This window comes from Bos indicus, chromosome 5, assembly GCF_029378745.1.
Source record: "Bos indicus isolate NIAB-ARS_2022 breed Sahiwal x Tharparkar chromosome 5, NIAB-ARS_B.indTharparkar_mat_pri_1.0, whole genome shotgun sequence".
Taxonomy (NCBI): Eukaryota; Metazoa; Chordata; class Mammalia; order Artiodactyla; family Bovidae; genus Bos; species Bos indicus.
The window spans coordinates 105,160,732-105,175,162 of record NC_091764.1 but is presented as its reverse complement, the minus strand read 5'-3'; the positions used below and the strand labels follow the sequence as shown (position 1 = coordinate 105,175,162).

At 47.8% G+C, this 14,431-nt stretch overlaps 1 protein-coding gene across 1 annotated transcript in view; it reads right to left on the bottom strand.

The window, feature by feature from the left end:
* ANO2 (anoctamin 2) overlaps positions 1-14,431 on the bottom strand; it is a 337,179-nt gene that overhangs the window by 51,969 nt on the left and 270,779 nt on the right. Inside the window, exons 17-19 of the mRNA XM_070788788.1 lie at positions 7,978-8,089; positions 4,806-4,863; positions 4,552-4,652 (exon numbers count right to left, since the gene is read on the bottom strand). Of these exons, the coding sequence (XP_070644889.1) occupies positions 4,552-4,652; positions 4,806-4,863; positions 7,978-8,089 (271 nt within the window). The remainder of the gene's footprint in view (positions 1-4,551; positions 4,653-4,805; positions 4,864-7,977; positions 8,090-14,431) is intronic.

Sequence of the window (14,431 nt, the reverse complement as noted above, 5' to 3'; positions counted from 1 at the left end):
TCCAGGCAAGAACATTGGAGTGGATTGCCATTTCCTTCTCCAACGCATAAAAGTGAAAAGTGATTAGGCTATATGTGTCCATTAACATACTAGAGATGATTAGATAGCATCACTGACTCAATAGACATGAATCTGAGCAACTCTGGGAGATAGTGAAGGATGAGGAGCCTGGCGTGCTGCAGTCCATGGGGTCACAAACAGTCAGACACAACTTAGGGACTGAACAGCAACAGACTAAGAACCAAAATGAGGAAAAAAGTCCTTCTGAAATACAAGTGACTTGTCTTGGAATCAGCAGTGACCAGTTTCATTGACTAGAGGAGAGGTTCATAGAATGCTAGAGCTGAAATGACAATACCTTAGAGATTATTACATTATTACATACTAAATATATATTACATTATGAATTGTTAAATCCTTTTCATCAAGAGATGAGGACAGTGAGACATAGGAAGTGACTAGCTCACAGCTCTATGAATTACTACGCAAATACCACCAATTAAAGGGTGGCATATTAAACACACATCAAGCATAAGGAAGAAAATTTAGTCTGCAAGGAAAACAGCCGTGTGTAGGTTTCATCTGTCATGGAGCTGATGGAATTGATGGTTGGGGAACATCCAACACATGGCTGATTTCTTTCGTCTCTTACACTCTAAAAGGACTTCCGGATGCAGCGTGGATGGGCTAAGTGGTAGAACAGATGCCCGGGAAAGAAAAAACGGGCATCTCACACCCGCAAGCTGTATCTAATGCCATCCCATGTACTGGAAAGACAGGTGTTTCCCCCAGATGTTTGGAGGGTAGCCGTGGTGGACGGGTGGTCTCACAGCTTCAAAGGGGCACATCTTTTTCCAGTCTGCCTGTGTCCTGGATGTTGGTCCATAACAAATGTGTTCTCTCTGAGATGCTAAGCTCCTAGAGCACAGGCACCACGTGTCCCACCGGCGTTACTTGATGACTATCACGGAATGACTGGCAGTCAGAAAGCTGAGACCCAGGCATCATTTCAGAGGGCTGAGCTTCTCAAGACTGATGATTTCCTGACTGAGGACCGGAGGCTGGCTGAAGCAGACAGAGATGCCGGTCAATGTTCTCCTCCATCTCCTCCAAGAAAGATCACCTGCCCAAGTGCTCCCTGAGGCTGTCCCAGTGTGGGGACAGAAAAACAGCCAGACTGATGGTGGGTGATGGTGAGACCCATTCTGAGCACTGGGACGGCAGTGTTCTGAGCGAATATGCAGGATTCTGATTAAAAAGCATTTTCTTTCCAGATAACTTTGGTTTTCTCTGTTATAATTTTAGCTCTCTGTGTTTCTGAGAAAGACCAAAGAATAGCTTCCTCTGGGAACCTTTCAGGCAGTCGCTGCTCCTATAGGAGCAGTGACCAGGGTTGCTTTTCATGGAGAAAGGAGTTGGAACATATATATTTGCTAATTGTCCCAATCAGCTCAAGGAACCTAGGGCTCAGCGACCCTTAAGCAGACTGAGAGAGGTTCTGGGCTCCTGCCATGACCCTGGCATGCCCCAGGTCCCATCATGGGACCACCACAACTTCTTCTTTAAGCCACACGCGAGTTAGGAAGTGTTCTGATAAATCTGTATGTTGTTTGTTTAGAGAAGATATCCACACCCAGGGGAAACTGTTTCTTTAAATGGCAGACCAACTGGTTACATGTGACAGTGACAGCCTTCTTTCAAGACACAGACACAGTTGCCTGCTTATGAAGTCTTCCTTGACGGCTCTGAAATGCCTGGCCTTCACTTGTCTGAATTCTGACAGAGTCAAACCACACAGAGAACATGCAGTCACACACAGTCTATTCTGCCTCCCAAACTAAAAACACTCATCTTTGAGAAGGCAAGGACCATTGCATATATATTGCATACAAATCTTTTTTTTTTTTTTAAGACCGTAGATCTTCTTTTTAAAACATTTATTTGGCTGTGCTGGGCTTTAGTTGCAGCAGGCAGGATCTAGTTCCCTGACCAGGGATCAAACCCAGACCCCCTGCATTGGGAGCATGGAGTCCTAGCCACTGGACCACCAGGGAAGTCTCAAACATTTTGTGTATAGGTTAAACCAAGAGGCTTGTGTTACAGACTGACTGTGTCCCCTCCAAAATCCATATCGTGAAGTCCTAACTGGCAATGTGATGGTATTAGGAGGTGGGGCCTCTGAGAGTTCATTCCGTTTAGATGGAGCTTCCCTGGTGGCTCAGAGGTTAAAGCGTCTACCTGCAATGCAGGAGACCTGGGTTCGATCCCTGGGTCGGGAAGATCCCCTGGAGAATGGAATGGTTACTCCAGTATTCTTGTCTGGAGAATCCCATGGACAGAGGAGCCTGGTGGACTGCAGTCCATGGGATCACAAAGAGACAGATAGGACTAACTAACAGCAACTAACACTTTCACTTACTCGGTTTAGATTAGGCCATGAGGGTGGGGTCCCATTTTGGGATTAGTGCCCTTATATTATAAGAAGAAGGTGCCAGAGCTCTCTTTCTCTCCATATATATACAGAGAATGGGTCACATGAGCTTACATGGGATGGCAGTCCTCATCAGAACCAAACTTGCAGCACCTTAATCTTGAACTTCGTGGCCTCCAGGGCTCTGAGAAATAAATGTCTGCACTAAGCCACCCAGTCAGTGTGATTTTGTTACAGCAACTCAAGCTGATGAAGACAGCTGGGAAGGCTCAGACTGCAGTTTTTGTGGGTTTAGCTCTGTGATATCCAATTCTCATTTTTCACTCTGAGCCATCTGAGCTGAGAGATGGAGGCAGTAGCATTCCCTGCAAGCCCTCCTGCAGTGTGGACAGTGTTGCTCCTGATCCTGTAGCACAGAGCCTGGCTCTCTATCCCTCAAATCTTATTCTGTTCATATTGTTCTCAAATTCCTTTGCTGCTTACACTAGTCAGAGTGGACTCCAAGGTCTGCCACTGAGACCCCAGCTCAATGACATGAACAAATATAGCTGGAAAGAAAGGGATTAAACCAGTTTCTTTACTGCAGGACTTCTCAGAACCATTCAAATAACACGCAGAGTAAATCTCCGAGAGGGAGACAGAGCAAGTGGCAGCATCTTCACTTAACCTTAAGGGGACTGTCTGGCAAACGCATCCCAGAATGGATGGAACCTTGCAGGTTTGCAAAGAACTCCAAGTCTGGTACAAACTGTCTGTCCAGTCCTTCTAAACAGGATTGGCTCAGCCTATAAGAGTTACCCCAATTTTCTCTGTCATTCCCTGGCTCTCTGATGCCAGGCTAGCTGAAAATATCCCCTGAAACAGATTTGTTTACACCAAAAAAAAATAAAATAAAATAAAATAAAAAGCCATAAAAACAAAAGGCAGAGAGAGCCACATTTTCTCTGCCTGAAGGTAGATCTTCACCTGTTGCATCCACTTTTGGGTCCAGTGGCTGTGTGTCTGTGTTTATTTTCATGACTATCTCAATGCAAAACCTAACGAAAGAAGGACTTGTATGACATCTGTATAAAACCATGTGGGAGGGGAAGGGAGAGAATCCACAGGAAAATCCAGCCTGTGTTTCACCAGCTATGCATCCTTCCCCTCTGAAGACCATGTGTGCTACAGTTCCTTAGAGATTTTTCTAAATGATTACATTGGGGTTCAATCTTTCATATTCACCCATCTACTATAGTTCTTTTTAATTTGGGGGAACTCAGTTCCCCAACCAGGGATTGAACCTGAGCCTCCTGCAGTGGAAGCATGGAGTCTTAATCACTGGACCACCAGGGAAGTACCATCTACCATACTGAAAGGCTCTTTTACTTGCTCACTGGGAGGACACAGCATTGAAAGCATGATGCACTTTGAAGTCAGAGATATCTGACTCTCAGCTCTGTCATTTACTGTTATGAGTACTAATTGTTGTTGTTTAGTTGCTCAGTCACGTTCGACTCTTTACAATCCCATGGACCGTAGCCAGTTAGGCTCCTCTGTCCATGGGATTCTCCAGGCAAGAATACGGGAATGGGTTTCCTTCTCCAGGGGATCTTCCCAACCCAGGGATTGAATCCACATCTCCTGCATTGCAGGCAGATTCTTTACCACTGAGTCATCAGGGAAGCAAGGGCTTAATCCTGCTGAGGCTCTAACATCCCAAATCAGATTGGCAAACAAAAAATGCAGGAGGGGTACTACGTCATGGGGAAGCTACTGGAGAACGGACAGAGGAGTGCTTCCTAGGTAACTCAGTGGTAAAGAATCCACCCGCCAATGCAGGAGACGCAAGAGACATGGGTTCTAACCTTGGGTCATGAAGATCCCCTGGAGTGAAAAATGGCAACCAACTCCAGTATTCTTGCCTGGGAAATCCCATGGACAGAGGAGACTGGTGGGGCTACAGTCTATGGGGTTGTAAAGAAGTTGGACACAACAGAGTGACCGAGCATGCACGGACAGAGGAGTGAACAGCCACCCTATCTTAGAAGAGCAGAGGCCCTGAGATCTTTCTGGAAGTCTGACTCTGCCAGGCTCGGCCCTGGCAGCCAGGAGAGGGGTGAGCAGAGCTCTTTACTCACGGGACTCCGATCTCAAAGATGTTGTTCTGGATCAACTGCTTCCCCAACATGATGATGCTGAGTTGGATGCACAGCTCCATGAGGCAGCCCCCGGGGGCGCACTGCAGGATGAGAAGATGCCAGAAGGGATATCAGACAGGCAAGGGCATGAGCTAAGCCAAGCTGCAGTGCAGATATAAGCATGGGTGGGGCCGGGGCAGGAGGGGCACCTACGAGCCACCAGCCAGGCAGGAAAAACCAGCAGCTATACTTGCCTCTTCCATGCGGTAACCATCAAACACATAAACGTAGCTTCCGGGTCTACCGACAAACCTGGAAGGGAGAAGTGTGGGAAGAGTTAGGAAAAGAAAGGAAGTCCGGGCTGCCCGAGGGTGTGTCTCCCCAGTGGACCAGTCACTGCCCAATGTCCTCCTAGAAAGAACTGGCCAGGGCGATGCTACTCCTCTGGGAAGGAGTTCACACCGGTTATCAGCTATCAATCACCCACCTTTGACTTGGTCACATCCCAGGGCAGAGGAGTTGAGGCCAGGTGTGGTGTGGAGTTGAGGCAGTCATGTGTGTGTGTGTGTGTGTGTGAGAGAGAGATCATTTCAGAGCCTAAACACAACAAAGTTCGGCTTGTCTTAGCAGGTACATGTGTGCTAAGTTGCTTCAGTCGTGTCCAACTCTCTGTGACCCTGTGGACCACGGTCCACCAGGTTCCTCTGTTCCTGGGATTTCCCAGCCAAGTGGGCTGCCATGCCCTCTTTGTCTTTAAGTGTACTGTCCTGCAACTTCCTCCGTCAACTGATTTCTATAACTATCCATTGGGATGGACATGTACAAACTGCTATAGTTTAAATGGATAATCAACAGGAACATATTGTATAGCACAGGGAACTCTGCTCAATGCTATGTGGCAGTCTGGAGGGGAGGGGAGTTTGGGGGAGAATGGATACATGCATACATATGGCTGAGTCCCTTCGCTGTTCACCTGAAACTGTCACAACATTGCTCATTAATCAGCTATACTCCAATACAAAATAAAATGTATTTTTTAAAAAAAAGAATTGAGTTCTGACTGCAATTCCTCCACAAGGGATTCTGATTTCCCAGGAAATAAAGGCCAAGATGGACTAAAACTGCAAGTGGAGATTCTTGGGACCAGAAACGAAAAATTCAGACTTCTTACTGAAAATGCTAAAAGGAATGGAAGAAGCCTGTCTCATTCCTCTTCTAAGATCTAAGGGTTTAATATTAGGGAATAAGAAGATTGAGCAGGGAGGTGGAGAGGTACCAGCCAACCATGGAACCAGACAGGCCAATAGAAGAATCCTACTTTCTTGAAATGTTATCCGCTCACCCATCTCCCGAAATCTTGCTCATCTATTGGAGGCTCAGCTTGACTTCCCCTCTTGGTGCAGTCTTTCTGTCTCTGTTCATAATTAAGTGTTCCCCTAACACTTTCTTTCCACCTCTTCTTACAGCACTTACTGCAGACTGCAGTGTGCTGTTGCCAAGACTCTCTCAGTACACTACAAGTTTATCTAAGGGTCAGAGCCCTACGATTTTTTTTCCTGGAATATCATATGTATGCATGTTTCTATTTATATTAAATCTAGACATAAATCACCAAAGAAGTATATAATCATTAACATGGAGAACCTCTCTGCTACTATAATTTCATGAGCCTCAAGTGCAGAGGTCCTGAGAAGGAGTAGTGGTTTGGGCCACAAACACATTTATAGGAAATTATAAAGTGTGCATGATGACAGTCTTGCTATCACTGCCTGCTTGATGAGCTCTCAGTTCTAAGGAAGCTTCCTGACTTAGCTGATGCCTAAGGGGAAATCTTGGAGGTTCCTAGCTGATCTGACGACAAATGATACTTATCAGAAGTGATTTATGCCCAGGATTATTATATAATAAAGAATATGACTGGTCGTTGTCCTTGGTCCCTGGGAAGACTCTCTAAATTCTTGGAATTTCCTGATAGGAGTGTCTTTATTATTCTTGGTGGGCCCCTGGGAATAGACCTAAGTTTACGCTAATGAGGTAATTCTTTTTCTTTTTAAGATTTTTAAAATTGGAGTATAACTGCTTTACAATGTTGTGTTAGTTTCTGCTGTACAACAGCATGAACCAGCTGTATGTATACATATATCCCCTCCCTTTTGAGCCTTCCTCCTACCCCCAACCCCCCATCCCACCCCTCTAGGTCATCACAGAGCACTGAGCTAAGCTCCCTGTATTACACAGCATCTTCCCACTAACTATTAAAATATATTTACACATGATATTGTATATATGTCAAAGCTACTCTCTCAATTCATGCCCCACCCTCTTCTTCCCCATCGTGTCAAGTCCTTTGTCTATATCTGCATCTCTATTCCTGACCTGCAAATAAGATCTGTACCATGTTTCTAGATTCCATACATATGCATGAATATATGATATTTGTTTTTCTATTTCTGACTTAACTTCACTCTGTATGACAGACTCTAGGCTCATCCACATCACTACAACTGATCTAATTTTGTTCCTTTTTACGACTATTATTCCACTGTACATATGTACCACAATTCTTCATCCATTCATTCAGGATCATGGAGGCCAATGCCAGAAAGACCAACCACATGATTAATGAGTTGGGGCTTTGAGCCAAGTAAAGGCAGCCTGACCTCAGGTGAGAGAGAGGGACTGAAGACTAAGTTCAATTACATGAGCCATGATTCATTCAATGATGCCTGGATAATGGGATCCCAATAAAAACTCCGGACACTGAAGCCTGGATGAGCGGGTGGTGGTGCACGTCGATGTGCCAGGAAGCGGACATCCTGAGGACATGTAAGCTTCTTTCCAGGATGCTCCTAGGCCTTGCCTTATGTGTCTCCCATTTGCCAGTTCAGACTTGTAACCCTTTGCTGTAATAACACTGTAACTTTAGGGACAGCACATCCCAAGCTCTATTTAGCTGTTCCAGTGAATTATCAAACCCTAGGGGTCAGTGGTTGTAGCCAGTTAGGCAGAACCATCAGTGACCTGAGAGTCCCAGAGCTTGCAGTAGTGTCTGAAGTGAGGGCAGTCTTGTGGGAGACTGTATCCTAATCTATGAAGTCCACATTGGCCTGGGTAGATAGCATCAGACCTGCATTGCAAGACCCAAGAATCACTGGCTGGACATGAAATTTTCTCCTGCCATGTCCTCAGCTTGAGAGACACACATTCCTCTAGGATTAACCCTTCAGGGCCAGAGCCAAATAACTGCAGATTTCCCCATGTTATCAGAGTCTGAAGATGCTAATCCAACATGATTAGTGTAGTCAGGTGGCAATGCGAGCGGGACACGGAGCTGAAGACGTAACTGACAACGGGGACAGGCTGGCCCTAGTGGAGGACTGTCTTGGTGACCAATTGCCCTTCTGCATATGACACCAAGGTACTCACCTTCCCTTGAAAAAAGCCACATAGAAGATGGGTGAGTAGGCATTGACAAACTTCAGTAAGAAAGCCTTGAGGATCAGGCGCTCTTCAAATGTCTGCTCTGTTTTTGGAACCTCTGAAAGGGAAGATCAAAGCTGATCACACAGATTTCTCACCTCCTTAGAGTGGTGACCCTGTGACACGAGCCATTATCTGTCTGTTTACTCCTCCGGAGTAGAAACCCAGAGATCCATTGCTCTGTGACATTAGAACTGACTTCCTCTGTGAGGTCCCAAGTGGTTTACCAGGTACAGAAGGTCAAGAGTATATAGGATCAATACGTGTCTCTTTTCACTTCCCTCCTCTGATCCATGAAAGTGACAATATCGCCAGTGCTCCTCAAAGAGAGTCTAAGCAAGAAGAATATCCGCCCACCACCCCTGCTTCATCAAGAGGAATTCAGCTTTTACCGGCACAATCGTCACTTTCAGAAGATTTTACTAGAACAAACATCCCTGACAAAATGGTTTGTTAACCAGTGAACAGAAGTCAAGAAGCACTGAAGGCTTGGCTCGGGCACCAGGGCATTGCTCCTCTTTCTCTCTTCCTTTGTCTTTTGCAGGAAAGCCCTCCCTGTATGTCCTTGGCACAGGTTGAGACATCTTGAGTCCATTCATTCAAATGATGGAAGCTCATCAGATAAGCAAATAAAACAAACACAACTTGAGTCTAAGGTCTCAGGCTTGGGGGTCATGGCATTCATGGGTTCTATCAGGTCCAAGCAGGGAGTCAACCAATGTTCCCAGGAGACCCTGAGAAACACTGAGCAGAAACCTCATTGGTGCCTTCAGAAGACTCGAGACCCATGGAGCTCCATGGACAGCTGATCAGAGAGCTCAGAGGGGTCTACACAGACTGACAAAGAGCTTCGCAAAGAGAAGAGGTTACTGGGCCACGCTCCTCAAGGACAAAGAAAGCACTAACCCTACATCATGTGCGTCAGTGATGACTAGAGCCACCCCGGACTGTGCACCCTGAGAGGACTCAGGATGAAGAACACAGGGTCCTGGCCCCAAGTAGCTGAGGTGCATGTCAAAGGGATGATTTCAATGAGCCCAGACATACGTAGAAAAGCACTAGCTTCATTAACTCGAGGTATCTGTTTTTCTTTAACTGCTGCTGCTGCTAAGTCGCTTCAGTCGTGTCCGACTCTGTGCAACCCCGTAGACAGCCTCCTACCAGGCTCCTCTGTCCCTGGGATTCTCCAGGCAAGAACACTAGAGTGGGTTGCCATTTCCTTCTCCAATGCATGAAAGTGAAAAGTGAAAGTGAAGTTGGTCAGTTGTGTCCGACTCTTAGCGACCCCATGGACTGCAGCCTACCAGGCTCCTCCATTCATGGGAGTTTCCAGGCAAGAGTACGGGAGTGGGGTGCCATTGCCTTCTCAGTTTCTTTAACTAACAGTCATCTTTTGCTGTTCTACTACCTGGTTTTTGTTGCAGAATTTCCTATTTATCCTGGCTCCTCCCTCACCTCTTCAGAGCAATCTCTCAGAGCCATCTGAGAGGCTGCCTCTCGGGCTTAAGTCCTCAGAAAGTCCACCAAATAAAACATAATTCTCAAATTTTACATTTTTTTTCAGTCAACAAAAGGAAGCAAGGAAATAAGGAAGGAGGGAAGGAAGGAGGAAGGGAGGGAGGGGGCATTTTCAACAGGAATTTGAACCTTTGCCCCATGAGCCTGAAGCAATCAATTCAGTAATAACTTAACCACATCTTGTCTCTCACTTTTAAGTATTTTGGGGGTAAGAAAATGAAAACCAATGTCACCTGAAAAGTAATCAGGTGATATTACTTAATCAGGTCTGAGGATCTGAAAATCTGGAAAAGTCACCTTGTAAATGTGGCTAGAAGGGGATTAGGAACGAGGTCCAGAGAGGCACGTGTCTTTGATTTTCTTTTATAATCGCCTTTGAACTCTTGGTACTCAGATCTCCCAATTCACACAGGAATTTCCTCCAAGCTCTCTGGAAGGAGAATCTGCTCCCTTCAGAGCATTTTGCTCCAACTAAAAATGAGTGGCTCCCTTCTTCCATCCTAATAAATCATGGGCCTGGTTATTATTCATTAGGATTATTTCTATAAACAGCCCGTGCCTATGCTTTTAGGGCCATGAGCCATTATAAAAAATGGGCAAGTCCAATAAACAATCCAAATCTACTTGATAGCCCACTAAATCAGCTGGGGGCCCACGGCAGAGAAGCTATGAGGCCTGCTGGGTGCTCTGCTGAGGCTTCTGGGGAAAGGAGGCCCCCGAGGGAACACGTCCCCAGGGGAGGGAGGAAGTTGGGGCCCTGGAGCGCCAACTTTGGGTCTCGCTTTTAAAATTGAAGTACAGTGAGTTGATTTACAACGTCATGCCTATCTTAGAACGGGTCTCTTTCAACAGCCAACATGAGGAGCCTCACCTGCCTGGGGCAGCAAGATGCAACAGGTTTTGCAGGGTCCCCTCAGGGTGGAATGATGTCTACAGGACAACTAGGGCACTTTAGAACACTGGGCACCATCCTGATACAGAATCTGGAGTGGTCCACATCTGAGTCCATGAGAAAACAGCCCAGCCTTGTGTTTCATAAAACTTCAAATAAAGTGCCTTTAGACATCAACTGCTTCCCAGGTGGCTCCATGGTAAAGAACCCATCTGCCAAGCAGGAGATGTGGGCTCCATTCCTGGGTCGGGCAGATCCCCTGGAGGAGGGAATGGCAACCCACTCCAGTATTCCTGCCTGTAGAATCCCATGGACAGAGGAGCCTGGCAGGCTATAGGCCATGGGGTCACAAAGGTTCGGATATGACTGAGCAACTAAACAACAAGACAGATGGAGAGGAGGAGTCAACATGGAGAGAGTGTGAGAAGGCAGAACTCAACCCCTCTCCACCTTCACAGGCTCCTGAAACCTCACCTCCCCCAGGAAGCCACCCCAGGTTGACTGGAGGCCATCTGAATCTCAGCAGCTGGAGTGGATTTTGGACAAAGGGCAGACTTTAGGACCAGGAGGGACCATGAATGAGATAGAATTCCTGTGCAGCACCCTTACCCTTCTCCCTTTCTTTTAAGTGTTAAACCTCTGGAGAATTGTGTCATGAAAAAATATGAGTATAAATGACCCAGCTGTAAACTGCCTTGGAAAATAATTAGTATGAAAGCCCAAGGGAGTCCCAGGGGGCCAGCTCAGAATTCAAAGTCCCTGGAGCGCCATCCTCGTCATATGGAAACAGCATGACGAGCAAGGGGGTGTCGGCTGTGGAATCCGAAGTTTGGAAGAGCAACTCATCCGAACGGGGTGTCCCCAGCGATCCAGCAGATACAGATCCATGGCAGCAACCAGACAAACTGAGGCGACTTCCAGGTGTGAATTTCAGCCACTTCCAGCCCTCACACCACTCTGGGGTGGAACGGAGGCTGAGTCAGAAAGCAAAGGTGCCACACGCTTCCCACTTCTCCCCCAGGGCAGATCCAGCTTTGCAAATAGCAGTGTTTCCTGACAGCCCAGCCATCTGGCCTTCCCTCCATTTGTGTGTGTGCACGGGTTCATGTTTATGTGGGGGGTGTGGGGGTGGGAAAGGGGGCGGCCCCAGCCTCCTGTGTGATGTTGCTGCCTTGTTTATGCCACAGGGAGGGAATCACCCTGGCAGAAGCCAGCGAGCTGGGTAACCAGGCAGCCAGTGCACTGCTTGAGGGCAAGACTATGGATGGGTGTTCCTGAGACACTCCTGGAGCCCTGGAGAGATTCCAGCACACGGGGCCCCACGCTTAGAGTCAGGAAGACGACAGAGACCCCCCAAACAAAGGGACTGGAGACCTACTGTGCACTAGCAGTCCAGCCCAAGTGTCAGCTCCCTAGGACATGTCCTCTCTTTTTCTGTTGGAGAATCACTGCTTTACAATGTTGTGTTAGTTTCTTCTGCACAAGGAAGAAAATCAGATATATGTATACATATACATATATGGGTTCACACCCTGGGTCAGGAAGATCCCTTGGAGGAGGAAATGGCAACCCACTCCAGTATTCTTGCCTGGAGAATCCCATGGAGCCTACAGTCCATAGGATCGCAAAGAGTCGAACACGACTGAGCACACACAGCATATATATATATATATATATATATCCCCTCCCTCTGGAGCCTCCTCCCACTGTCCCCCATCCCACCCCTCTAGATCAACACAGAGCACCGGGCTGAACTCCCTGTGCTACACAGGTGCAGTCTGAAGCCACAAGCACCTGCTGTCAGGCATTCTATTGGACCTTTCACGTGTACACGTGTTTCTCTTCTTTGGTGACACAGGCTCCACCAAGTTACCTCAACATCTCTGATGAGCCCTCTTTCTTAGAAGGCTGGGGTGGCATCACTTAGGGTGATGAGTACCCCTATCTTATAGTCACCGAGGGTCACCTCCCTCAAAGAGAGCTGGGATGAGGGATCATCCAACCTACTGTGTTTTGAAAGTTTATGAGGACAGGCTGTACACAGCTAGGGTGGGATCCAGGGAGCAGGGAGTCCGGGTCTGTGTGACAGATGACAGCATGGGGGTGGGGATACAGGTGTTATATGTCTGAAAGCAGGGCACCCTCATAGCTGTAGACCCTCGATGGGGAGGACCGAGCTTCCTTGAAGGGCCCAGTGGCCAGTCCGGGACCGGCAGTGAGAACGGACCAGCTCAGCAGTGGTCCCGCCTTCCCTGTCTGATGGGACAGGCCAGCATCCAGCAGCAACGTGCTGTAGCAAGGAGACATGGGAGCGAAGGGCTGGTCACACTCCAGGGAATGTCCCTGTTTAAGCATGGATGTTGGCCTGACCTGGTATAAATGATCAGCATCCCAGTGGGAAACAGAATTCACCCCAGAAGGTTCAGAGGAAGGGATGTTAATGAAGGCACAGTTTTGCTAGAGGTGGGGTGAATCAGGGAGAAATGGCCCCAATTCCATCTCCTCTACCCGCTAAGCTCCTTCCACTGCTTCCCATCGGCTGAACCCAGCCCACTGTCAGGCTTGGGGTGCCCATGATACAATCTGCTGGGCCTCGGGTCACAGACCTCAGCAGAGAGGTGGGGAGAAGGGGCCTGGAGGGAAAACCTGGCCAACAGAGCATGATCACTCTCTTTCTTCTCATGGATTAAGGCGTGGGTTCTTAGAAAACTCAAAAAAAGGGAGAGGAACGTATGAGCTTCTTGCTAAAAGGAGAGATAAGTGCTCAGGGGTTAACTGAAAAAATGAGAGACAATGTTCGTAGCTACAGCTCAAGTTTGGAAGGAATTCTTGCCAGTTATTTAAAAAAAAAACTATTATAAGTAGCAGTGTTACTAATAATAGTTCCATGTAACTGGAATGAATTGTTCTACAAACTGGGCTACAGGCATGCTCACGTCATTTGCATTATGAGCAGCAGCCCCCCACCATCTTTTGGCTTCCCAGACAAAATGTACAGTTCCTGCTCGCCTCACAGAGGGGGCCTCAGACAATGGCAGAATCAACTCTGGCCACACCCTTCCCCTGGCCCCCCACACGCGACAGGCCAGAGGCCACCCAGGGAGTCAGGAGATGGTGGCAGAGCAGGAAGACAACCCAGCAGACCTGACTCTCGGGCCAGATTTCAAATTACCAGCACTGTAGTCTCCCCGCCAGGAAGGCCTAGGGCCCAGCCCAGCCCACATGCGGCCACACGCATCCACACACATGCACATGCCTCCACATGTATCCACATGTACCCACCCACATCCTCACATATCCACATGTATCCATGTGTCCACACGCATCCACATGCATACACACCCCCACATACATCTACACATATCCACATGCATCCATACATATCCAGACACACCACCACATCTACATGTAACCACATGTATCCACACACATCCACCTGCCACCCATGTGCATCCACACGCATCCACATGTATTCCCACGTACCCACATGCATATATACACAGCCACACGCACCCACACATGTCCTTGCTCCGAAAGCCCACTCCTGTGCAGACTCCAGCTGCGGGGAAGCTGGGTCCCCTTGCACTGGTGCCTGGAACCCATACAGCAGCCCTCCACCCTGCGCTCTGAAAACACACGTTGTCCACATCTGATGGGAAATTAGATCCATTCCTGTAAACCCAAAACATTCCTCTTTAAAGAATCTGTGCGGTCCGGGCGGCCTCTGGTACTGAGGTTCCCCCCGCCTCTTCCTTTCCTCCCCATCGCCTCTCCTTAGCGGTCAGATACAGCCTGTGCAGAGGATGGCTTAGAGCCGATGCACAATTCTAGACTCAGGACTTCCTGGTGGTACTTCAATTCTTCAAAGAAAAAAAAAAATTTTCATTTAAAAAGCAAGTGGGACCCCAAAGTTGGTGAACCTGCAGAGGTCTGCTCCTGCCTGCGGGCCTGCATGGAGCGAGGGGCTTGCTCCCACTGTCTCCTCCCTAA